This window comes from Fonsecaea monophora, assembly GCF_001642475.1.
Source record: "Fonsecaea monophora strain CBS 269.37 chromosome Unknown Scaff52, whole genome shotgun sequence".
Lineage (NCBI taxonomy): Eukaryota > Fungi > Ascomycota > Eurotiomycetes > Chaetothyriales > Herpotrichiellaceae > Fonsecaea > Fonsecaea monophora.
The window spans coordinates 38,287-63,057 of NW_019173983.1; the positions used below are offsets into that span (position 1 = coordinate 38,287).

Here is a 24,771-nt window from a genome sequence, read left to right on the forward strand (position 1 = left end):
TTTCTCGGCGGTCCCCTTCCAGCAGCTCGAATGGTCCACCACCCCAAGAAACCCACCCGATGTCACATTCAGCGGACCTCCTGTCGAATGTGGAATGCGAATTTTCTCTCAGTTCGACTGTTTGACTGCTGCCTGATTATCGGCAAGTCTGTCAAAGTGTGCTTTCGGATTGTGGGTCGCCGCCCCTGGTACGGGGTACAGCCTCGTCCTCTGCTGGGACCTTCTAGTTCACGCTGGTTTACTATGACACATCCCCCTTTACTGAGTTCGTATTTTTTTTGTTGGCTGTTATTTCCACATATTCTGTCTGTTGCTCATGCCGAAGGTCGAGACGTGGATGGGTTCACTTGTTTCGTCGGCATTGTGCTTTTATCAATTCTCGTGCTATCGTGATCCATGTGTCTCCCCAACGTTGGCACTTATTTTCTTTTACAATCAGAGGGGTGTGACTTGGACGTATATGGCATTGCAGGAGTAGACCTTATTCCGCTGTCTTGATGCAATCGGTTTTCATACCCTCCCGCCGTCATCCCTTTGGACCTGAACGCTTTCTGGATCTGGCTACAGAAAGAAACGCAGGGAAAAGAAAAAGAAAGATTAGAAAAGCGTACAGGCAGGAAATTTGTATTTTTCATCCCAATTCTACATACACGTACAAACAGCGTGTCAACCAACCTCAGACAAGCGACGGTACCATGCACCTCCCCACCCCTCAAGCATGTAGATCCAACACATCCTCCTTGTCCGTGATGCAGCCATGGCTGGCATCGCTGACCAATTTCGCATACTTGGCCAAGACGCCTCTCCTGTACCGGGGCTCCGGCTTATTAGCATTCCACTCGTCCCGTCTCTTCTTCAACGTCGCCTCGTCCACAATCAGGTCGAGCGTCCTGCTCTCGGCGTCAATCACGATGTTATCACCGTCTCTCACCAAGCCGATGGGACCGCCTTCCATGGCCTCGGGGACGATGTGGCCGATCAAAAACCCGTGGGACCCTCCGCTGAATCTCCCGTCTGTGATCAGGGCGACGTCTTTGCCCAAACCAGCACCCATGATTGCGGAACTGGGCTTCAACATCTCAGGCATGCCCGGGCCACCTTTGGGTCCCTCGTACCGGATGACCACCACGGTTTTCTCGCCCTTTTTGATCTCGCCTCGTTCGAGGGCTTGGATGAACAAGTCTTCGGCATCGTAGACCTTTGCTTTTCCCTCGAAGCGCAAGCCTTCCTTGCCTGTGATCTTGCCCACAGAGCCGCCTGGGGCGAGACTGCCTCGCAGGATCTGAATGTGTCCAGTCTTCTTGATCGGCTGAGAGAACGGTTTAATGATGACTTGATCAGACGGGAAGTCGGCGGCGGACTCGACGTTCTTGGCGAGTGTCTGGCCCGTGACTGTCGTATGTTTGCCCTTTACCACACCTTCTTTTATCAGGAATTTCAACAGAGTGGGAATGCCGCCCACGGTGTGTAGGTCATTGAAGACATATTTCCCGCTCGGCTTGAGGTCTGCGAGGAACGGGGTCCTGTCACTGACCGCCTGGAAGTCGTCGATGGTGAGCTTGATGCCCACCGCGTCAGCCATGGCAATCAGATGCAGCACCGCGTTCGTGGAACCGCCAGTGATCATCACCACAACCATAGCATCTTCAAAGGCTTCGCGAGTCATGATTTCGCGCGGCTTTAGGTCCAGTTTGAGCAAGTTCTTAATAGCCTCTCCAGCCGCAAGACACTCGAGTTGTTTCTCCTGAGAGACCGCCGGATTGGACGAGCTACCCGGCAGCGTCATGCCCAGTGTTTCGATGGCCGATGCCATGGTGTTGGCAGTGTACATACCACCACAAGCGCCACAAGCTGGAATGGCATTACGGATGATGTCGAAGCGCTGCTCCTCATTAATTTCCCCTGCGATGAACTGACCGTAGGCCTGAAATGCTGAGACAACGTCGATATCCGCGTTATTCTGCGTCCGCGCACAGCCTGGGGCTATGGAGCCGCCGTACACCATGATCGACGGGCGATTTACTCTTCCCATCGCCATGATCACACCAGGCATGTTCTTGTCGCAGCCAGGAATGGAGATGTTTGCATCGTACCACTGGCCCTGCATGACTGTTTCTATCGAATCGGCAATGATTTCTCTTGACTGCAAGCTGTAGCGCATGCCGGTCGTTCCCATTGAGATGGCATCCGACACGCCGATCGTGTTAAACTGCATAGGCTGGAGTCCTGCGTCTGCGACACCCTTTTTCACCACGTTGGACAGGTCCAATAAATGCATATTGCAGGGATTGCCGCTGTACCAGACAGACGAAATGCCCACTTCTGCCTTGTTCATATCTGCTTCGGTCATGCCGGTTGCGTAGAGCATGGCCTGCGAGGCACCCTGGGACTTGGGCTGCGTGACATGACGCGAGACTTTATTGAGACCTTCGGCGTCTGAGGAGGAGTTTGCATGGCGCAGGGACGAGGAAGAGAATGGGCGACTGCTGGAGCGTTAGCTGTGCGAGGCCAGGGAGGGCGAATTGCAATGAGCATACATGGCCTGTCTGCTGAGAGGAAATCTTGCTTGCCTGAGCCGCAGGCTTCTGAGGGCTGCTGAAGCTGTCATTGTGAGCTACCTGTATTTCGCAGAGCTGGAGGGGAGACTCTGGACCAGGCGCATCGAGTTCCCAGTGAGACCAACGAAGATTAAAAGGAGGGGAGAGACAAAGCCAGTCTTATTTCCCACCGACAGGGCACCCAGCTTCACCTTAAGTGCTAAAGAGTCACCTACTCCAAGTTACTCATGACCTTGTACCACAAATTGCAGTTTTCCCCAGAAAAGACGAAAAGTCCGTAAGCGGAGAGGCTGGAACTTAGCAAAGTGCAGGGGCCCGGAGCCAATCGGAGTGCAGGGAATTCAAGCAGCGCCGGGGAGTCTCGTTGATCTCCGGGGCGCAGTCACCTGCAGCCTTGCTCAGCCTTGCCTCTTGCGCTGGTCACGGACACCACACGCACTTGTCTACGAGGGATCAACCACAAGGAAGCGTTGCCAGCCAGCAATGTGCTCAGAGCGGATCTACAAAGTCAAGAAACAATGCCACGATTGTCGCCTCCTCGAGTATACTACCACAATCTACGAATTTTCTGCTCTTTTCCGATAAACTCGAAGCTGATTATTCAATGCACAGGTCAAAAGCCCGTTTCCCTGCATCTCCTCTCTTGCGTTATTGCCTGACATCGCATTCCTGCCTCGGTTCCAGCGAATTATCTGTGAGATCGGTTCTGCTTGTACAAACTGCATCGATCGTGGGACATGGACTTACCGAGGCCAGGCCTGAAAGGGATACCCCTCATATTAATGCACAGGCTGCCCATGCCAGCGTCCGACTCCAATTATATTGTGACACAAGCTGCTTGCTGGTGGATGGAAAACCCTACCCAGAGCTACCACGACCAGGACTTATCGTCATCAATTCGGTCCCGCGGGAATAAGGTGAAAATGTCGGGTCATCTCTCATGACATACAAGTGCCCGTCATCCTCTGCGGGGCAATGAGCTAACTAGCTCTTTCCTAACCAACCGGCTATCCCCTCAAAATGGATTGAAGACCCAGAACGCCTTAAGGTTGCCGGTCGGTATACCTCGGGACATGCCGCGGGACTTCCTGTTTGTTTTTCCCCCAGCAACAGAGGAATCAAGGTGATAAGTCACTCTACGAGATCCTCAGAGAAACAAAACATGACGGACGCATTCTCCCAAGCAAGCAGGCGGTTGAGTCAGATCAAGGATTCCATCATGGGTAAAGTGGCCACCACCATTCCCTTCGACCCAGAGTCGACCTCGTTCCCGACCCGCAAGAACCTCCCCAAGATCGTGGGCGCGCCCGACGAGGCGGCCTGGGTTTGGGGCAAGGACGACTACGTCGGGCGGCTGAATTTGCTGACGCCCACGCGCGTCAAGGCCGCCGCCTCGCAGGAGATCCGCACCGGGGAAATGGCACGACTGGATCTGCCCCTGGACGTGCCGCTGCAGCCAGCGTTTGGGCGGCAAAAGTTTGAGCACAAGATCGTGGCCATCGCCGAGGGCATCTCGTACGACGACATCTACCACATGAACACGCAGTCCGGCACGCAGTGGGACGGGTTCCGGCACTTTGCGCACATCGCCACCCAGACCTTCTACAACAACACGCACAAGGACGACATCATGGGCCCGACGGCCAACGACCACAAGTGCAGCATCCACCACTGGTCCGAGCACGGCTTTTCCGGGCGTGGCGTCCTGCTCGACTACCGCTCGTACGCCGACAGCGTGGGCATCAAGTACGACACGGCGACGTCGCACGCCATCAGCTACGACGACCTGGTTGCGTGCGGCAAGCACCAGGGGCTGGACATCCGCCCCCAGGCCCAGGGCGGCGACCTCAAGATCGGCGACATCCTGCTGATCCGCTCCGGCTGGGTCGAGGACTACTACAAGCGGGCGCCCGAGGACCGCGACCGGCTCGCCCTGCGCCACGGCCCCGACGCTCAGTGGTGCGGCGTCAAGCAGGAGGAGGCCGTCAAGGACTGGCTGCACGACTGCTACTTTGCCGCCGTGGGCGGCGACGCCCCGGCCTTTGAGCGCTGGCCCACCCCGGAGAGCTACTACCTGCACGAGTTCATCATCGCCCTGTGGGGGATGCCGCTCGGCGAGATGCTCGACCTGGAGAAGCTGAGCCAGCTGTGCAAGAAGAACAAGCGCTGGACCTTCTTCTTCAGCAGCGCCCCCTTTAACTGCCACGGCGGCGTGAGCAGCCACGTCAACGGCACTGCGATTTTCTAATCTAGGGGGCCACATAACTTCGGCGGAGCGGGCCATGAGAGAGGGGGAAGGGCTTGACGGGAGATTTTGGGGAGTATGTATGTAGGTTGACGACTGCGAGGCGAGGCGAGGCGAGTCTAGCCTGGTGCATGTATGCATACATAGCCCTTGAGGCAGAAAAAATGTCTATGTTGTCGCCAAATCTTCGGGACTGCTTCGATGCGGGTGAAATGAACGGACGAATGAATCTAATTATGGGCGGGCTGCCTGCTGGTCGAACTGAAGGGCACGAGGGAATGAGAACTTCCAACCATTGATGGATGACAATGCTGCATGCATGCCATCCTGGACGAACTTTTTGGGACGGTTCGAATCGAGATCAAACATCCATAACCACCCCCTGCCCTTGTTCTGGTCAAGATATAGTAATATATTTCATTCCACAAAGCCCAACCCCCCACCTGCACTTCCACGGACAACTCTCTCCTGTTCCACTACCGAGTCAAAGCCTAGTTTGAGTGTCTGGTCCGAGTGTGGTCCTATCTATATGTGTTTTGTGTTTGTGTGTGTACTAGCTCAACGTCTTTAGCTTATACCTCGTAGTTATAGCCAGCTATGTCTTGCTGTCTTCCTGCTTCTCTGTGCCTTCAGCTTTCTTCTCTCCGTTCTGCTGCGCGGAGTCCTGCTTCTGTTCTCCATCACCTCCTGTGGCGGGGGGTTCGGATGGTGGAGTTGATGATGGTGGTGGCGGCGGCGACGGCGCTGCTGTTGCTGCTGCTGCAGCATTGCTAACCACTGCCTTTGCCTGGACGACATTCATGATATGCTCGCCTAGATCACCCGAGCCGTCAATCTTGCTGATTCGCGCATTGAAGAATGATGCGTCCGCCAGTAACCTAGATCGACACTATCAGTATTATGATCTGCCTGGCCGCGATACAACTTCTAGAGAGAGAGAGCTTACCTTTCCTTGGCCTTGAGGGACTTGATGGTGACATCTCGGTACGCATTCGTCCACTGCTCTCGGTAACTTGCAAACACGGGCATCATGATCCCCGCCACCACAGGCTCTGGTAGGTGCTTGGCCAGGACTTTCTGCAGGGTGGCCGTTTCTTTCGCCAACGTCTCCATGTACGGCGACACATTGACGGTCGTGTTCTTGGCCGCTTCTTCCCAGTCGATATTCTTCATTGCCTTGACGTGCATCGAGGCTCTTCCGGACATGATGTCGACAAGCTTCTCGTGTATGCCATGTTGATGTTCCTGGAAGAGACGCTTGACCTTGTCGAATTCGGTCATAACTTGCCCAGCTGTCGATGAAGGGAGATGGCGGCGGAAGAATTCTCTCACATACGGTATGAGGGCGACGATGAAGCTCAGCCCTTGAGACGACAGTGCCAGGTGCTTAGTCGTGATATTCTTCAGCCCTGCACTCCTAGTAGCGCCGGCCCCTAAGATTAGCTGGGAGCTTCGGGAATTAAACAATTTGAGGCTTTCCAGCAATGACATGGCCACTTCATTGCTCATACTCGGGATGCCGGCCGCTAGGTGCTGGAAAGTTTCCATGGATCGTAACATGGCAATGGCAGATTCTGGAAGTATATACTTTTGCTCGTCGATCACTGCGCTGCGCACCTTTGTCCCTGCAGCTGCTGTGCCGTTGGTTGCCGCTCCGTTGCTGGTCTCAGCGCCGTTGGTCGAATTTTGCCAGATCATTGTGCTCTCGATCCAAGAAAGAGCATCGTTAGTACTACCTTCCATCACTCGAGCAAGAATCTCATTCTCACGCTCGCCGAAATCGCGAGCGTCCCACTTATCCGCATCCATCACCTTGATCACTTCGTGCTTCTGGGAGTCGGCAAATCGCGCAACGAAATCCTTGATTTGGGTGTCGAGGACGCTCTTGAGACCCGCGCCGCTGCGGCCAGATATCGCTTCACACTCATCCGCAAATAGTCTGTTAAGCGTAAAGTACCTCAAGAAATCAGACAATGGCAGCTCCGAATTCTGCTGGGACCGGACCCTAACTACTTTCGTGATCTGTGCCTGCGCAAGATCTACACCTTCCCCTAAAAGACTGGAGAGATCTAGAACTTGCTGCATTTCTGCCTGCACAGAACTGGTAGCTCGAGCTCGGCCTGTCGGAGGACTCATAACTCTGTCGATACTTGCAGGGTCTGGAGTTCTCGGAGGTGATTTGATCATATGGTCTGGTAAATGACTTGTGATGTCCAACAAAATCTTGACCTGCACGCTGAGTCGGCGCAGACCCTCACTAATGTTTGTATAGATGGTTGCAAGCATCTGATACCAATCTTGTGCGTCCAGAGATCTCAGATTCCGAGCCAGAATTGACGATTTCTCCTGTTGGCTCATATTTCTTCCACCAACTGTTGAGGCGGAGACGGTAGAAACGTTGTCCTCGTCGTTGGAGCTCGGGAGCTGCTTTCGGATCATGCTCTTCATCTCTCGCAAGACGATTGCTCGAAAACTAGTCGCTGCAGGAGTCGTATACCTGGCCCTCGAGAGGCCTCGCATCTCAGCTTCAAGTTCGTCTCGTAGCTCAGATCCAATATTCATATATCCAGGGAACGCTGAAGGTGCTCTCCTTTGGCCCGGTTTGGGCCTTGTATAGGCAATCCCCCACCTTTGAAGGGTCATGCTGGTCTCTGTGTGTTCCACATGTCGTCTGATATCACTGAGCAGGCTGTTGTGGAATCGGGCCTCGTATCCTCTACCAGCGCGCTGGCGCAACTGGTTCAGATCATCCAAGGCGCCCTCGAGGGCTTTGATTCTTCGTAGATCACGCCTCTGATAACGGAGTTGTTGGTCCACCTGAGAGGACTTGCTCTCCCTGCCGGCCATCAAGGCTTCCACGTCATCCAATCGATCCAAAGCTTGATCAATCTCGCCCTTTTCAACCATGTCTTCGCATGTTTGAACAGACTTGACAATGTCTTCGAGCTGCATGATTGCCTGCGCCAATTGACGGACATTGTCGCGACGCTGCTTCAAATTGACCACTTTCAACCCATCGATAGCCATTTCTTTGTCAAGTCTCGCCAACTCCCTCCGGAGTCTTTGAATCCGGTCTACTGAATCAGCAGCCTCATTGTGTAGCTCCCTGAGAGATCCGAGAGCGGAAAAGAACGACTTCGAGGCCGTTGATATGGAGTTGATCAGGTGGACCTCGACAGTATCCATGTACCATGACAACTTCTCTTGCAGAATTGCATTTGTAGCCAGGGACTTCCGTCCAGAAGGAGTACCACTGGGGTCGCGGACAATCTCCGAATTTTCAGAGACGATGTCAAACGTCCTGGGGTTCTCCAGGTGGAAATCTTCTTCCGAATAGACAGCCGGGATTGTGGACAACGGTGTGACGGCCTGACGTCGTTGGCCAGTCTGTCTCCTTTTCGGCTGAGGCGACTCTAATGGTATCGATATTGTCGAGCTCACTGAGCTCGCCCGTGAATGCCCGGGCCGTTGCAGACGCTTGCTGAGGATGGCCTCCCACTCTTCATTTTTTGTATCTTTCTTATCCCGGTGGAACAAGGATGTTTCGCCTTCACCCTCATTCTTTGCCCTTTGGAACGCTTCGTACAGTGAACCAACCTGCGACAGGTAAGGATGGAACGCTTTGGCGTCGACGTGAGGGATGTTTGTGAGGGCAACGGGAGGAATATCGCGTGGCGTAGGAGCCTTGTACCCAGAGCTGGCAGGAACTGTGGTTGCTCTTAGGCCCGTGTGCATTATCGGGTGTTGCAGCAATGTCGAGATTGCATTCTGGCTGGTTTCTGTTATTGTAGCATTGTTTAGTGAAACCGTGTCGAGGGTGCTGGCAATTGAGCTTGACGTCGATCCACGACGCAAGCCACCTTTTGGACCTCCATGCTGTCTCTGCGGAATGCTAGGGAAAGGGTACTCGGTTGCGGGTGAGGTGGCTATCGGTGAGGCATAGGTTCCCTGGGATCCAGGTCGGATTGGAGACGCCATCACATCTTCTTCCCTGGCATGCGCAAGGTTCCGAGGGCATCAAATGTGACATGCCGTGTCATAGGGAAATCAAATATTCAATAAGGCTATCTAGCTGAAAACATTGTGCATGTTTCACCAGTGTGCGGCATCCGCGAACCAATTGCTGATGAGGCCTGAAGGCGAGTTTAGACGACACGAAGGCCGCAGTTGAGTGAGATTGGAGAAACGGCCAAGATGGGTAAAACGTGCTCGCGCCTCAACCTCCGGATCGGGGCCAGATCAACTCTCCTTTCTATCTGTGCGGCATCACCTGCAAGCGAACAATTGTGCTCGAGTTCGCCATGGCCAGCGCGGTGGATGGTACAGTATGCAGTACCTCGTACAGCATTAGGCATGAATGTACAGCAGACTCCTCACGGGGAGCATTTCCCCAGTCTGAAATTGACGGAGAGTACCTCGCGTTTTGACCGTTGAATAACGCCTCAGATCGAGGAACTCATGTTACCAAAGAGGACCGCCTTACACACAACTATGATGCCGCCAACCTTATCGCTCGCCACGTCTGTTCGTGCGGATGGTCTGTTTGGGACTTGTCAAACACAATAAAGAACACCGTCACCTGCGGTGCAATGGCAGATTGACTGAATATTCGAGGCTTGTATTTTCGTGGCATTGATGCATTTACAGTTCCAATTCTCCCATCATCCAGACTGGCATGGCGAATCCAATACAGCACTCCAGACACCTTCGTGTGCATCAGACCGCAAAATCCAAAAGTGTGGAACGACGCATGTTGTTAGCAATTGCTACTATTTTCCCACCTCTTTACCCCTTTTTGGCCTTCTCACTCATCGCTTGTTAACTTCTCTTGTGGAGACCTTTTCCTTTTGCCTTTTTCCTGGCCTCTAGCTTCCCGACGCATGTTCCACTAGAGTCGCGGTGAGGTTAAGGGAAGGCGAGTGAGGCTGTGAGGAGTGAGAGGGTGCTCCTCATGGTGGTGCCTGGCATCAATATTTTCGTCAGTATTGACGCCATCTCACGGGCACCAAGGGGTGAAATGGTGCTCAAACAAGTAAAGAACCCCTCTAAAACCCCTAAAAGGGCGATAGGGGTCGTTGGCGTCCGTCTCGTCAATCGGTTTCGGTAGTGGAGGTGTTCGATTCAGCTCAGCCACGTGGATGAGCCGTGGTTTGCTCAACGGTGGCACTGGTGTTGATGGTATTGTTGATTCTGGTCCCGGTTCTGGCCAACGCCACCTCAGCTGCCAAGCTGCGCTTTCCACTTTTGGCCGAGAATACTTCCTGTTCCTATTTCCACCATCAACGACTCTAGTGAATTTACAATGCCACGAGACTCCGCTCGCAACTCAAATGCGATCGAGACTGCCACCAAGGCGCTTCGCCTCCCATCACAAGGGATCGATATGTGGATATCATGCTATACCATGGCGTTTCCAAGGCGGTGGTTCCGAAGGAGATGGTACAGGTAGGAGGGTGAGGATGTTCACTACAAAGCAGTCTTCTCTCCTCGCATCCGACTTCAGTCTCTTGATCCAAGGCGACTATGTACTGACTTTGACTTTGTATACTGACCTTCGTCACTCGTTTGTTAACAGCTGCCATGGGCTTGCTACACCTCACAGTAGCTCTGGCCCTCGCGGCGTCCACTCATTCACTTGGTTTACCAGCTAATCATGATACCACCATCACAGAGACCCTCACTAGATTTGTCTTCACCTGCCCTTGCGATTCGACCACCTCTGTCAGTATTGGTACGACGTATCCTACTTTGCCTACGGGTGTATCTGACGGACACGACTGGCATGATTGGGTTGGTTCTGTGTCGCAGTCATCGGGAGCTTTGACCTCTTCGTCAAGCTCGCTATCTCGTTCAGGCACCGGATCGCGATCGGCGACAAACCAGCCCAGTCCACATCATACTACTGCGGATTCTTCATCCAAGTCCACCTCAACCACTGCTGTTTGGACTTCTGTTTCTACAAGTCTGCCCGGAACATCTACTGGCAGCTCGATCACATTCACGTCCACTTCCATATACTCGCCTGTCAGCCCTTCTCTGTCGACGACAGCCATCGCAACAAGCTCCTCGCCTACCGTTTCATCAAGCATCTCGACCTCGACCTCGACGTTGGACATCTCAACAAGTACAACAGAGACAACTTCCCCCCTCACTCCTGGCACCACAAGCACTACACTCATCACCACATCCTCATCAGAATGCTCATTTGAGGTTATCACAACTACTTTGAAGAAAAGGGATGTTCTCGAAGTGCGGACATTGACCGTACCTGCTGCTGATTGTTCTACAACGACATCCACATCGGGGATACCGACCACTACACCGGCCTCGAGTTCCACGGCTTCTACTGCATCCACGACTCTGGGCGCGAGCTCGTCTGTGGGCACAAGCTCAACTACTCCAGCGGATCCTGCCACGTCTTCAAGCATTGGGACTTCGACCTCTGCAGATCCTGATAGTCTCCCCAGGACGACAAGCCTGACCACCGTCTCCGTTACTCTGACCACCTCGGGAACCTCTTCTACCACCTTGACTGCAGATACATCAGCCCCTTCAGTTGGTCAGCCCTTTTCCATTCAGGTAAACACTGCTGGACCAGGCAAACACAAGCGAGACATCCTGGTTGTGGGGTATGTCAATGGAGCACTCGTGCTTGTGAGCTCTCCAGCTGATGCTGTGGCCTTCGTTCTCACGTCTGATGGCGTGCTGATGATTTTCGGCACCACTTTGGTAGTTGGCTTCGGTGGTGGTTCGGGAACTTCAGCTTTGATGATTTATTCATCAGTTTCAGCCATGCCAACAACAATAGTATGGTCAATCTCTGGTGGCGCTCTTGTCTTGCCTGGGGCTGGCTTCTGCGTTGGTGCGGGCAACGTCATGTCCGTCAATGTTGGCTCCGCGACAGACAGTAGCTGTGCCCCTGTCACCCCTGTGCCGGATACAGACACAGACTCCTACAACACTGAAGTCGCTAGCACAGTCACGCCGTCACCACAAACCTCGCCTGTGACAACACAGGCTTCGACCTCGACTACAGTTGACATTACTTCTACTACCTCTTTGTCCTCGTTGACAACCACGCCCATAATTATCAGCTCTACCTCCAGTCTCACTTCAACGGTCTATGTCTCCACCAGCAGTCAAATCTCAGATAGCACAACCTCAGGCAGCAGCGCGACCACAACCACAACAACTGCAACGAAGACCGAGGAGACAAGTGGACCAAATTGCTCCATACTACCGCTGCAAGATCAAACTGCACCGAGTGGCACTCAATATACGCAATTCTTCTATAGCTGCTTTGCAGCCATTCCCACGACTCTCGGAGATAGCTACTCTCTTGTCACCTCAGGCGATGGAGACTATAGCAGTGATCCCACCGCCTTTTTGAATCAGTGTGTGGCGACTGCCGAGCAGCTGAGCGCCAGTGTTTGGACTTATTACCAGTCGTCGTCAGACTTCAAATGGCATTGTGGCTTTTGGACTGGTCTGGTGGCAGATGATGGGATTTTTGTGGACGACGAGACAGTTTTCACCATGAATGCTATGACAGTGCTTGGGGGTGATGATACTTCAAGCAGCACCAGCACTTCCTCTAGCTCTACAGCAACATTGTCGACCTTCTCCAGCCAGACGCTTACAAGCTCAACCCTGACCACTACATCCAGCTCATTCTTAACAACAACCACGACCAGTGTGACAAGCACGACATCATCCGCAAATTGCGTGGCTACATCGGCTTCAGTCGGCGACGTGTTGGATACCACGACCGGAAATTCCTGGATTAACTTCTTCTCCTCTGGATGTGGATTGTCCTTGGATTGGCAAACACTGGACTTTAACAATCTTTATGTTTATCAACGCACCGACTATACATTCGAGGAGGCATTGCTCGAATGCGCTCAGGTTGCTGACAATGATGGCTCTCCGGTCTTCGAATTTGAGACTGATATTCGCAATAACAATCGATGGGTGTGCTGGACCCTTAACGGCATCACCAATGATCCGGCGCAATTCCAGCCGTATCCAGGAATTGCAGATGCATACGGCTGGTATCTACCTAGCAGAATGGTTTCGGTGACAACTACATCATCAACCACGACGTCTGCGCCTTCAAGCACCGTGTCAACTCTGACTACGACTTCAGCCCCTGGCGCTACAACTAGTCAATCTACGCTCGCTCCTCCAACCACACCGTCAACCCTGACAACAACTTCCGCCTCCCCAACAACAATTACAACATCTAGCTTGACTATAACTTCAAGCTCTGCTACCACCACCACGGCGGCAGCGTCGTGTCAACCAACAAATGTCGTTGACTCAAACGGCGACACATGGCAAGTTCTTTGCGACGTAGTTCGACTTGGAGGTGGTGAAGGTACCGGCACCATTTTCAACCTGGGCACTGGCACTACTCTGGCCCAATGCATTGAGCTATGCGATGGGATTGACACATGCAACATGGTGGAGGTTGGGCCCGATGACAGTGGTACGGTCTATTGTTGGGGTCTGACATCCGTTGTGTCTTGGACTCCGGCCGAATACGCTGGATGGGATACGGCGCTGAAGATATCCGGCGACTTCGCTCGTGATCCTGTCAGCGGCAACACTATCGACGACACTATAACTTCAAGCTCAACACTATTGACCACGACAAGCACCACAACGTCTACTCCAGGACCCTTCACTACGACAAGTACGACAACAATTGACAGCACCGCAACTTCTACATCAATCACCACGACGAGCACCACAACAGTTGACGACTCGACGACAGCTACGTCAACACCGACCACCACGACAAGCACCATCATTGACATTCCGACTTCAGCTGAGACGTTCTACATCGCTGCTGAGACGGGAGTGGCGGGTCGCAGGATCAAGCGAGGCACTCAATATCTTGTGCTGAGTCCGCAGACTGGCTTGAGCAGTCTTGTCGACTCCCAATCCGAAGCAAGCACCTTCGTTATTGCCGATGATGAATCGTTAATGGTGGTAGTGAGTGGCACACCTGTCTGGGTCGGTTTTACGTTCACCACGCCCACTCAAATAGTGATGGCGACTGTTCAACCGGATCCTCCTGTCACTGCAACGATCCATAGCAATGGACTTTTGACGATTTCATCAGTGGTGACTGAGTGCTCACTGAACGGCGGCCTGGTTGTCTCCACTGATGGCTCGATTCCTGAGGGCTGCATCCAGGTTACGTTGAAGGCAGTTTCTGCACCCATTGTTGATCCAGTTAGTTCAAGCACATCTACGTCTTCATCATTGCCGGTCGTTACGACTTCTGGCACGACGATAACCACGGGTACAACGACAATAACAACGACTGCAACCACCCCAACACCGACCTGCACAAATGGGGAAATAGTCAGCGATGCGAACGGCGACACATGGGAAACTCTGTGTGGACAGGGGAGCGTTAACGGATGGACGTATTTTTCCAGCTTCGCTGACGTTGCAACTTTGGCCGATTGTATTGCCAAGTGCAATGAAGATGGCTCGTGCAATGCGGTCTCTATCGAATATCGAGACCTAGGGACCAATATGTGTGGTTTTATCTACACGACAATCGATTTCCAGCCGTACGACTTCACTGCAGATACGGCGATCAAGGTTTCGGGAGCGAATGCCAGACCTCAAATCAACTTCTCTGGCTCATCCACGACAACAACGACAACGACAACCGGCAGTGTCTCAAGCACGGCTACAACTTCGGCCACATCAACAACTACGATACCTGCATGTACACCTTCGGCAATCGGAGATGTCACCGCCCTTTATGATACAACCCAGACTTTCCGTAACGTTTACACAGGTTGCGGTGAGTCATTGGAAGGAGCGACGACAGGCGGTTTGCAATATCTTCCGAAGCAGTTCGCAGTCCAATGGCAAGCGTCAGACAATTATGAAGGCTGGACATTTGAAGATGCTGTCAGTAGATGTGTTCAGACTGCCGTCGACAACGCTGCGACAGCAGTTGAGTTTTATGTCGATGTGGATCAGAATTGGCTCTGTGTCGGTGTCGACGATCTGACTTTGGACGACTCCTCCTTCTACGCTGATCCGAATGTGATCAATGTCTGGGGTTTCGTCTGGGAGAATTCGTGCCAGAATTCGCCGCTCGATGACATTGTCGCAACAGATGGAACTGTCTTCTCCGAATTCTACACTGGCTGCAGTGCGTCGCTCCAAGGCAATATACCTGGTGGACTGCAATACCTTAACCGAGTCGTGTCAGTGCAATGGCCTGCCCCAGACTATGCCGACTGGACCTTCGATGCCGCCGTCAAATCTTGTGCTGACCAAACAGTCTCGCAAGACGGCACTATGTTCGAGTTTTACATTGGTGCAGATGATTCGTGGTACTGTGTTGCAGTCAACGACTTGCCCATTGAAGCCGACAGTTTCTCTCCTGATGCGACAGTCGGTAAGGTTTGGGGGTTTGCCATCACACAATCTACAGAGGTCTGCGAACCTTCACAACTTGCAGGTTCAGTCCAGTTGGCGAACGGGACTACTTATGATGAATTCTATGATGCATGCCATGTGTCGCTGGAAGGCATCAATGGTGGAGGGCCGGGCTCGATGACAAATGTCTTTGGCTTCAATAATCCACCTGGGGAAGATGGAAATCATGGAGGATGGACTTTGGAGACGTCGCTACAGCAATGTATCACGGACTCGGCAGCCGCCGGGGCGACCTTGGTCGAATTCTATGAGAATGCCGACGAAGATCCCACGTGGTACTGCTTTGGCGTCACCGATGTACCAGCAGACGAGGGTTCGTTCTACGGCGACGACACTGTTGGCCGCTTGTGGGCTTTCCAGCTTGACGAGTCCACCTTGCCGACAAATGACTAGACAGGAGTTGTGGTTGGGAAAGGATGCACTCCTTGAGAAGTGATTGCTTTTCAAACCTCAACCCATCTATCCTAGATTTCACGTACACAGTTTCATATGTAAAGTTTCAGATATTGGGGAGCTATCTGTTTCGGGGACAATCTTCATAGTAATATGATGGATAAGCTAGAATTAGATATGGAGTGATGAGGAATTATATGGAAAGAACGCTGTATATCCCATCGCTGTGCACGGAAAAGAATTCTCTAATCTATCACCGTGACTACATTTCCCCATCAGTCAGTCATCGCTTACTGTGTAAAAATGTATCCGTATGTGTCGATTACTCTCTCTGACTCTCCGAGGAAAAGGAGAATTGCAGAGAACGACTCGCTCGCTCGCTCACGTAGCAGGACGCAGAAATCGGAGAGGGGCGGCTTAGGTCGTTTCGAGATTGAGCAATGTCCATGCAATGAGGCGACCAGCGACGGGTTGGGGGGGGAGGGGGAAATCGAGACAATGATCGTGAAGGCCCACGGCGTCTGATAACTCAGTCTTCTTCCCGGATTCCACACCGTACGCGTACGAGCGAGCACCAATGTCCATCCTCGTCAACCCCAAGTATTGTCGCTGGTGATAATATGGATAGAGGAGGCACCCATCTCCCACACTTTGCTCGCCCCGATTGCGCTGAATGAGATGAGATGCAGCACATGTTGATTTCACGCTACGTGCTTGTTTCGTACTTCGTCTTCGCCCTCAGTAAGCCCCCATGCCGATAGAACATCCAAGGCATCGGTGCCATTAACAAGGTGCAAAATGCCAGAGTCGAGGTTGCCCACCCCACACCGAGTGCCTTGTAGAACTTCAGGGCAAACAGAGGGAATGCGGCCGACAAGCCATATCGCGACAGCATGGCAGCGCCAGCAGCCGAGGCACCGTATAGCGGCCCATAAGCATCGACCATGAATAAGTTCATCGATGCGTACACCATCACAGTGGCGGTGAACGACATGCCCTGGAATACTATCGGCACAGCCCAATGAATTTCAGCGTGTGCCGTCCAGGCAAATATCAACAGGCAGATAGGAAGGAAGAAGGATGCGATCATGCTTGGATAGAGACGATGTTCTGGAGGAAAGTGCTCGTCGGCGCCCAAGTTTTCGGCGCGGAACTGTTTCAGGCGTGGTTGGTAAATGTACAGGTCGACCAGAATCAGCGGGAAAGGAGCAAATGCGGTCCCACCCATCAAACCAAGAAACGACAACGACTGGCCCGTCAGCGAGAAGTTGTAGTAGCGCTCGAAGACCCAGGGCGATGCGACGACGAAGGTGTACATCAGCCCAAAGAGAAAACCGTTGTATAGGCATACAATGGTGACGATGGGCTCCGTGACGAGCATGTGGAGAGGGCGGAGAAACAAGGTTGTCAAGAAGTAGTTGACAGCAGCAAGAATCGACCGGCGTTGTTGAGGCGGTCCTTGAATATTGAGTCTTTTTGCTCGCCGTTCAAGGATGGTCTTCTTGTAGGTTTCCTTGGTGAATACGATCGGGATGTAAAACGTGACAATGAAGAAGAGTGTAACCCATTGTGTCCAACGCCAGCCTTTTGCCTCGACGACGAGCCCTCCGAGGAGGGGCCTATATGAGGATTAGCCTCAGTATTTCCACAAGCTGGTTATGGACGTACCCAAATACTGCTCCAAAAAAGGGTATGGAATAGTAGAATGCCAACGAAACAGCTCTATAACGTCCAGCTGTGTAGTCGACGATGGTTGCGGAGGCATTGCTAATGGCTGGCGAGGCAAAGACACCAGCAAAGAATCTGCAAATAATCAATGACGCAGGTCCCTGGGAGAGGCCCGCCCCAAGTGTGAAGAGAGCGAATATAGGGGTTGTAGTCAAGAAGACTGCTTTGCGACCAAACGTCTCGCTCAAAGGTGCCCCAATGGGAGGTCCAAAGGCCAGGCCAAAGTTGTAGATCGACAGAGGAAGGATGGCAACCTCCTCCGAAACACCAAATCGTCTCGAGACGTCGTCGTGCGCTGGACTGTAGAGCGAAGCAGCTATGGTGCTCACAAATGCGAGAAAGGTCACGGCCAATGTCGACGATATCCGGCGCAGTAGAGAGAAGTTTCGAGGATTGTCAGGATCGTTGGGCCCGTCCCAGTCTGTTGCTGTTCGCGGGCGCTGGAGCACGCCTGTAGTGTCGATTTCGAGTTGTTCATGCCTCGCCATATTATTCCATCTGATCTGGCGTGATCGAAGAGGCTATTCCTCCATGCTGTGTGGATGATTGTGAAAACGAGAAAGAGAGAAAATGATAACCCAGCAGACGCGATGTCGGACAATGACCCGAGTCCTACACCGTACCTTGTACTCCATATAGGGATTGGGGATATACATACATGCCCTGATGACCGTCCATTCCCCGCATATCAGAACGGATAAATCGGCTTCAGACCTACCTATGATGAACAACCGGCGACATTCCGACCAGTATCTAGCCAGTCAAGCGTGCGAACACAGGCCGTTTGAAGCTGTACCTGAGAGCAAAGAGCAAGACATGTTACCGATGGAGGAGAAAACATTGATTATTATCGTTACAGGCTGTCGAGACCAGGGCGTCGCTGCCGGCAATTCTTCGGGGGTTCACGTGATCAAAATCAATTAAACGCGTCGAGTCCAGAACGCGTCGACGCGTCCAACCACAAAGTCTACGATCCGTACTTGTCACAGCCCCCTCGCACCCCCTGCGCAACTGCGAGATTCAAGACGCTTTCGTTGTCTTCTGTCCTTACCAGCACCAACCGACAGTCTCGACAACGATCCTCCAGCATGGCCCTCGACTCTCGCTCCGCGTACTCCCTCTCTGTCCTTCCTGCACACAATGACCAACTGGGCGAACCGCGGACCGAACTGCAGCAGAAGCTCAGGGACTTCATCCTCGCATTCCAACTCGACGGCGTCTACATCTACCGAGACCAGCTGCGGCAAAATGTCCTGGTCAAGCAGTATTACTGCGATGTCGACCTGGCGCACCTGATCTCATACAATGAAGAGCTCGCGCACCGGCTCACGAGCGAGCCTGCGGACGTGATACCGCTGTTCGAAGCGGCGTTGAAACAGTGCACACAGCGCATCGTGTTCCCGCACGATCGCGAGGTCCAGCTCCCTCAACATCAGCTCCTGCTCCACTCGAGTGTCGCGCACATTTCGATCCGTGATCTGACCGCCGCGAACGTCTCGCACCTCGTCCGCATCCCAGGCATCGTCATTGGAGCGTCCACTCTATCGTCAAAGGCCACCCTCGTCGCGATCCAATGCCGCGGCTGCGAACACACGCAGCAACTCCACGTCGAAGGCGGCTTCTCTGGCATCACACTCCCTCGCCAATGTGGGCGGACAAAAGTCCCCGGCCAAGAGTCTGGAGACCCGTGTCCTCTGGACCCCTATTTTGTGGTCCATGAATCCTCACAATTTATCGACCAGCAGATTATAAAATTGCAGGAAGCACCAGACCAGGTCCCAGTGGGTGAATTGCCCCGCCACATTGCCGTCTCTGCGGACCGGTATCTGACGAACCGAGTCGTTCCTGGGTCGAGATGTACGGTGATGGGGGTGTTTTCAATCTATCAGCAAAACAAGGGTTCGAAGAAGGATAGTGCAGTTGCGTTGAGACAACCGTACTTGCGAGCAGTAGGCATCCAAACGGACGTAGACCACTCGGCCACCGGGGCATCATTTTCGGACGAGGAAGTTCAAGAGTTCGAGGAAATGTCCAGATTACCCGACCTCTACGAGCGGTTTGCGCGTTGCATTGCTCCAGCCATCTATGGAAACATGGATATCAAGAAGGCCATTGCATGTCTGTTGATGGGTGGCTCAAAGAAGATTCTCCCAGACGGCATGAAATTGAGAGGCGACATCAATGTCCTACTTCTGGGTGACCCGGGTACAGCCAAGTCACAGCTGCTGAAATTTGTCGAAAAGGTGTCGCCCATAGCAATCTACACCTCCGGAAAGGGTTCATCGGCAGCCGGTCTCACCGCCTCCGTGCAACGAGATACACAAACACGAGAGTTTTACCTGGAAGGTGGAGCCATGGTCCTCGCAGACGGTGGCGTAGTCTGTATCGACGAATTCGACAAGATGCGCGACGAAGATCGAGTGGCAATCCACGAGGCAATGGAACAGCAAACCATCTCGATCGCGAAAGCGGGCATCACCACCATCCTCAACGCCCGTACATCCGTCCTCGCAGCCGCAAATCCCATCTTCGGACGATACGACGACCTCAAATCTCCGGGGGAGAACATCGACTTCCAGACTACCATTCTATCTCGTTTCGACATGATCTTCATCGTAAGAGATGACCACGACAGAACGCGGGATGAAAACATCGCGAAGCACGTCATGGGCATCCATATGGGCAACCAGGGCGTCGAAGAGCAGGCCGAAGTCGAAATCCCGGTAGAGAAGATGAAGCGATATATCAGCTTCTGCAAGTCGTAAGTGGAATTTGTTGCCTTGATGGTATAATTGAATAATCTGCTGACAACTTTTTCTAGCCGGTGCGCCCCCAGATTGTCGCCCGGCGCAGCAGAGAAGCTCTCGTCGCATTTCGTCTCAATTCGGAATCGAGTAGCTCGAGCTGAGGCCAACAGCAATGTCCGATCTTCTATCCCTATCACAGTCCGTCAACTTGAAGCCATCATTCGCATCACAGAGTCACTCGCGAAGCTCACTTTGTCAGCCGTAGCAGAGGAACACCACGTTGACGAAGCCATTCGTCTCTTCCTCGCCAGCACCATGGACGCCGTGTCCCAGGGAGAAGGCGCTGGTGGCATGAGCGGAAACAGAGAGTTGATGGAGGAAGTGAGCAAGGTGGAAGAAGAGCTTCGAAGGCGGCTGCCGATCGGTTGGAGCACAAGCCTGGCGACTCTAAAACGGGAATTTGTTCAGGGGCGAGGATACAGTGAAGCAGCGTTGGCCCGCGCGTTGCATGTTCTGCAAAGAAGAGAGACGATACGGCTGAGAAATGGTGGAAGTCAGGTATATCGAAGTGGAGTCTAATCGAGGACCGGAATAGCTGTTTACGACGTGTCACGAGTACATCTTAGTGTAGCCAACGTTTTGTGGCTTTCTGCAAAGGACCTGTTGCCCTGTTTGCTTGAATGTGCCTTACCAGTTTGCACACCAACTGATGCAAAAAGTGGCTTCCCAAGCGACGAACTAGTTGAGCCGTAAGCCGAAGAAGCTTGGTAAAACCAGAAATTTCCATTTGGAGTAATTCTTTCAGGGCCGTTCGGGGAATGGGATCGATCGTAATATCCCTGCTCGACTGCATGCGAGCCCAGCGGCCTGGTGACTTTAAGTTTCTTCTTTCCAAGGGGCCAGCTCCCCACATTCACAATGATGGATTGGTGGAATGACGCACCGGAGTGGTCCAAGTGAGGAAGACAACCCGTGTCCAGGATGCGAGTGTTGGCCACATCTGGCAGAGAGAGCTACCGGCCTCATGACATAAGACCTGTGAATGGTCATAGTGAGCTAGCATCAAGAATCTAGGGCAGTGGGCCGGCCACTGTCACGGAGCTGTCTCAAAGTTTGCAACCTACTCCGTACATCCGCTAAGCGAACAATGTGGTTGGCGTCCATTCAGAAATATCTTGTGGCGGCTTAAGGCTAATCAAGCCGAGTCATGCTTCTGCTTCTAACAGAGCACCTAGGTGCAGGTGTAGAGGCCGTGTCCATCGAAGCTGAAGTCGCCCAGGAGTGAGACGAACCCCTGCTCGTCGTCGACTAGGGAGGTGACTTGTTGCCGAGCAGCCACGCCGTACCAGAGCGCAGTGACTCGTAATGCTAGAGGAAGCCCAGATTGGCGTTAGATGGGCCAAACGCGCACCAAGTCTGTGCATCCAAGATCCAGATGGGCGGCACCAGGGTGGGACAGCAACTCACTTGGACGTTGGCAAGCGATCCTGTCATCGCAATTGGCCGCAGAGAACACGAAGCCTGCAGGGTCGTCATTCTGAGTTCGGATTTTGGTCGGCGTCGACAAGTCACAAACAGTCTGCCGGTACCAATGATCGTAGCAGGGGCACAATTTGTGGTGCGCCTCCTGACACTTCGGATCTTGTACCGTGCATGAATGGCAGTTCTGAGGCAAGCCACCTCTAGATCGGACTCTGACGACGGGTCTGCAAGGTCAGTGAAGCCAGGAATGAGGATTTTTCCACGGTCAGGATAGTGCACACCAAGTTCGTAATTTGTGGGCGAGTTCGTTGCGCGCAGATTTTAGACCAGGAATGTGTGCAGTCTAGAGGTAAATGTTGCCGATGGTACAATTTCCGATCATCAAATGCGTGCGATTGTGCAGGGAATAGCTCGATCTTGAGAGAAATCGCCGAGATGGAGGGTCCTAGATGGAGGGTCCTAGATGGAGGGGTTGGTTGAAGATCTGAAATATCAGCAACCTCGTCAGAGTCGGGCGCTCGATTCTCAAGAGAGTCAGAGGAAGCGAATGGACATGTGAATGCCGATCACAGAATCTCTAATTCAAGGGTGTGTGAGCATCCAAGGCTGAGAGCCTCCTCTGGTGTCCTTCTCTTGTTTGACCTAAATCCATCACCTCGAGCAGCCAGGTTGCAGGGATGTCTCGGCGGTGCATTGTGCTCGATGGGAGTCAGCTATACGAGGCATCTCAAAAGATTGTGTCACTAGGGCGTCAGACGGAGGTTGTGATCAGCTAGCGATGCAGAAAAGTAGTCCGATGGCTCATCTAGCAGGTTGATGGCAGAGTCGATCTAGTAGCGTAGCATAGTGAACATCGAGCGGGACGAGGGCCATCTAACAAAACAGGATCCAAATCGACACTGATTTGAAAGAATCGACAACTGACAGGGATTGGGTGAACTAGGAGCGCTGTAGTGTAGTGCAGTGTGACGAACAGTAGGCGAGCTGGCCTGCTGGGTGTGGGATAGAGTGGACGGAGTGCCTTGAGGGGCTGTTCTGCATCTCAAAGTCTTTGATGCCAAGCTCAGACCCAAGTGGAAGACGTCACGGTTGGACGGATCGCGAGTGCAGGTCTCTAGGAGCCTCTAGCCCCTCCACATTATTAGCAAGAGATGGGTGGCCAAGGTTCTGTTAGGGGGATCCCTAGACAGCGCAGCCGCCTACAAGTACATGTACAAGCACTCCCCAAACTCTAAGTACTCGGGCAGGCGGGCCTGACGCTTAGCAGGACCGTTAAGGGCAAAGAGCGTGCTTCGCTAGCTAAACTGCTTGCATAGGGGCTGCAGCGGTTCCTGTTTCCGACGCCCGACCCGACACTCTATTGAATCCATGTCTCGTAACCTCGGATTCGTCGAACTGTCTCGTAACCTCACACCAAAGTCCCCCAAATAACCATGGATCTTCTCAAGAGACCATCCTCTGCCGTCTTTCCTCCCTCCCACAAACAGCAGCCAGTATTTTACAAGCATTGAGCCTGGCCTCTTGCTCTAGCCTCCGATCCATCCCCTCTTGACCTCGAACAGGAAAACGATGTACCCACTGCCTGCAGGACGGCCTGATAGAGATGGCGGATGCATTCATTTTCCCTCGATCAGCTTTCATTCCGGGGATTGCCTCAGTCTGTGGGGGGTCACGCGGTCCCGCTGAAGCCTTTCTACCCTTGTCTCCTCCCTCGTCGGCTGTCTTAGCCACGATATAACCTAGCGTGATGCTGAAGCTTGCGCGTATCGCTTCGCAAAGGACAACCCCCTGTTGCCCTGCAGGCAACACGAGGATGTTAGTGATGATTACAGACGAAAGAAACAGCCCCTGCGAGTCGACCGCTCTTGGTCCTATTTGGGATTGCCTTCACAGCCTATATCCAACGCCCTTCAGCCCAAGTGCCGCCAGGGGAGAGCCATGATTCCCTCCATGATCCCACCATTGAAGGTCGCAGCACAATGGTGACGGCCTCATGGCAGGTTACACCAGATCTCTGCTCCCCCAGGCATATTCTGTGTAGCAGACCAACCCGTCAAATCCCTGTCTCTGAGACGATCAGGTCCCAGGTCCCAGGTCCCCGGGCGTGCCTGCAAGTCAGTATGGATCGGCTTCGGGGGCCAATCATGAAGAAAATGCATCGAGTCTCTGAAAACTCAGGGACCAGAGTTGATCCACCCTGCGTCTTAGAATCATGGTCGCAAAATATTGCAGAACCGTGATGGTGTGCGAATCCAGCTCACAAACAGGAGAGAGATCTGATGCGAAGTCACCGCGATAACTCCATAGTCGAACCGGATGCTCTCACGCGGTTCCCTTGTCATACACACAAAATCCCCTAGGGCAGCGACCGCTCTGTCGGTACTGCTTCTATGCTTGAGGACAAAGACCGGTCCTGCTCTGAAGACATTGACATCATACTTTCCTGGTGCTGCAGAGTTCCAATACGACAATAACCCGCTTGCAACTCCCACACATCACAATCTATCAATAGTCGATATTTCCCAAGCGACCGAGGACCAAGAGAAAATGTGGCGCATGCCCTTGTCTTCTGTCTCTTTCATCCTCCCCTTCTCCATCATCCCATTCGTTCCCTCCTTTTGGACTCACCCTTGACGCAACCTGGTGGTCACTGGAACAACATGAAACATTTATTTGGATGGGCAACTTCGCCATCCCATGGCGTCCATGTCCCGTTTCGAGTAGCCTCCGTTCTGTCCGTGGCCCCTCCCTCCTCAACAAAGCGACATCCTTGTTGACTAGTAGAGATTGACAGGTCGCATTCTAATCACTGGGTATAGACGTCCAACCGTAGCCCTGTGCTTTTGGCCCTTGTTCTTGTTGCCTCCATTCCACCCTCGACCGTATTGGGACAGATGGCGATAGCTGGACATGGTGGACGTATTGCTCCATTGGGCTTCTAGTGGATCGTCTGTAGAGGTCGGATCATGGACCCGATGGCGTCTCTTTCTCTTTTGGAGCACACCACGAAATGTAGCATCCATCATGCGCCGGAGCAGTCCATGCACATGCACAACGCCTACAGCCTTACCCTGAAGCATAGAAAAGGTCACCAACACCTCGAGAGGAAGATTTTTCCTCTGCTCCTGCTGGTTCCCTCCTGCTC

At 53.0% G+C, this 24,771-nt stretch overlaps 6 protein-coding genes across 6 annotated transcripts; 3 read left to right on the top strand and 3 right to left on the bottom strand.

Annotated features, from left to right (window-relative positions):
* Nucleotides 1–712: 712 nt before the first annotated feature.
* On the bottom strand, nucleotides 713–2,608 carry AYO21_07040 (dihydroxy-acid dehydratase; the record flags this gene model as incomplete). Its single annotated transcript, XM_022656997.1, has 2 exons — nucleotides 713–2,483; nucleotides 2,538–2,608. 2 exons carry the CDS (start codon nucleotides 2,606–2,608, stop codon nucleotides 713–715), a joined length of 1,842 nt encoding a protein of 613 aa, XP_022510639.1.
* Nucleotides 2,609–3,720: 1,112 nt separating this feature from the next.
* On the top strand, nucleotides 3,721–4,806 carry AYO21_07041 (hypothetical protein; the record flags this gene model as incomplete). The annotated part of the gene is made up of 1 exon (XM_022656998.1): nucleotides 3,721–4,806. The coding sequence occupies one exon, from the start codon at nucleotides 3,721–3,723 to the stop codon at nucleotides 4,804–4,806; it is 1,086 nt and encodes a 361-aa protein (XP_022510640.1).
* Nucleotides 4,807–5,398: 592 nt separating this feature from the next.
* AYO21_07042 (hypothetical protein) lies at nucleotides 5,399–8,781 on the bottom strand (the record flags this gene model as incomplete). The annotated part of the gene is made up of 2 exons (XM_022656999.1): nucleotides 5,399–5,681; nucleotides 5,750–8,781. The coding sequence occupies 2 exons, from the start codon at nucleotides 8,779–8,781 to the stop codon at nucleotides 5,399–5,401; spliced, it is 3,315 nt and encodes a 1,104-aa protein (XP_022510641.1).
* A 1,602-nt stretch (nucleotides 8,782–10,383) lies between these two features.
* AYO21_07043 (hypothetical protein) lies at nucleotides 10,384–15,669 on the top strand (the record flags this gene model as incomplete). Its single annotated transcript, XM_022657000.1, has 3 exons — nucleotides 10,384–10,534; nucleotides 10,612–10,927; nucleotides 11,040–15,669. The coding sequence occupies 3 exons, from the start codon at nucleotides 10,384–10,386 to the stop codon at nucleotides 15,667–15,669; spliced, it is 5,097 nt and encodes a 1,698-aa protein (XP_022510642.1).
* Nucleotides 15,670–16,375: 706 nt separating this feature from the next.
* On the bottom strand, nucleotides 16,376–17,885 carry AYO21_07044 (hypothetical protein; the record flags this gene model as incomplete). Its single annotated transcript, XM_022657001.1, has 2 exons — nucleotides 16,376–17,288; nucleotides 17,338–17,885. The coding sequence occupies 2 exons, from the start codon at nucleotides 17,883–17,885 to the stop codon at nucleotides 16,376–16,378; spliced, it is 1,461 nt and encodes a 486-aa protein (XP_022510643.1).
* Nucleotides 17,886–18,485: 600 nt separating this feature from the next.
* Nucleotides 18,486–20,723, top strand: AYO21_07045 (hypothetical protein; the record flags this gene model as incomplete). The annotated part of the gene is made up of 2 exons (XM_022657002.1): nucleotides 18,486–20,158; nucleotides 20,219–20,723. 2 exons carry the CDS (start codon nucleotides 18,486–18,488, stop codon nucleotides 20,721–20,723), a joined length of 2,178 nt encoding a protein of 725 aa, XP_022510644.1.
* Nucleotides 20,724–24,771: the final 4,048 nt, after the last annotated feature.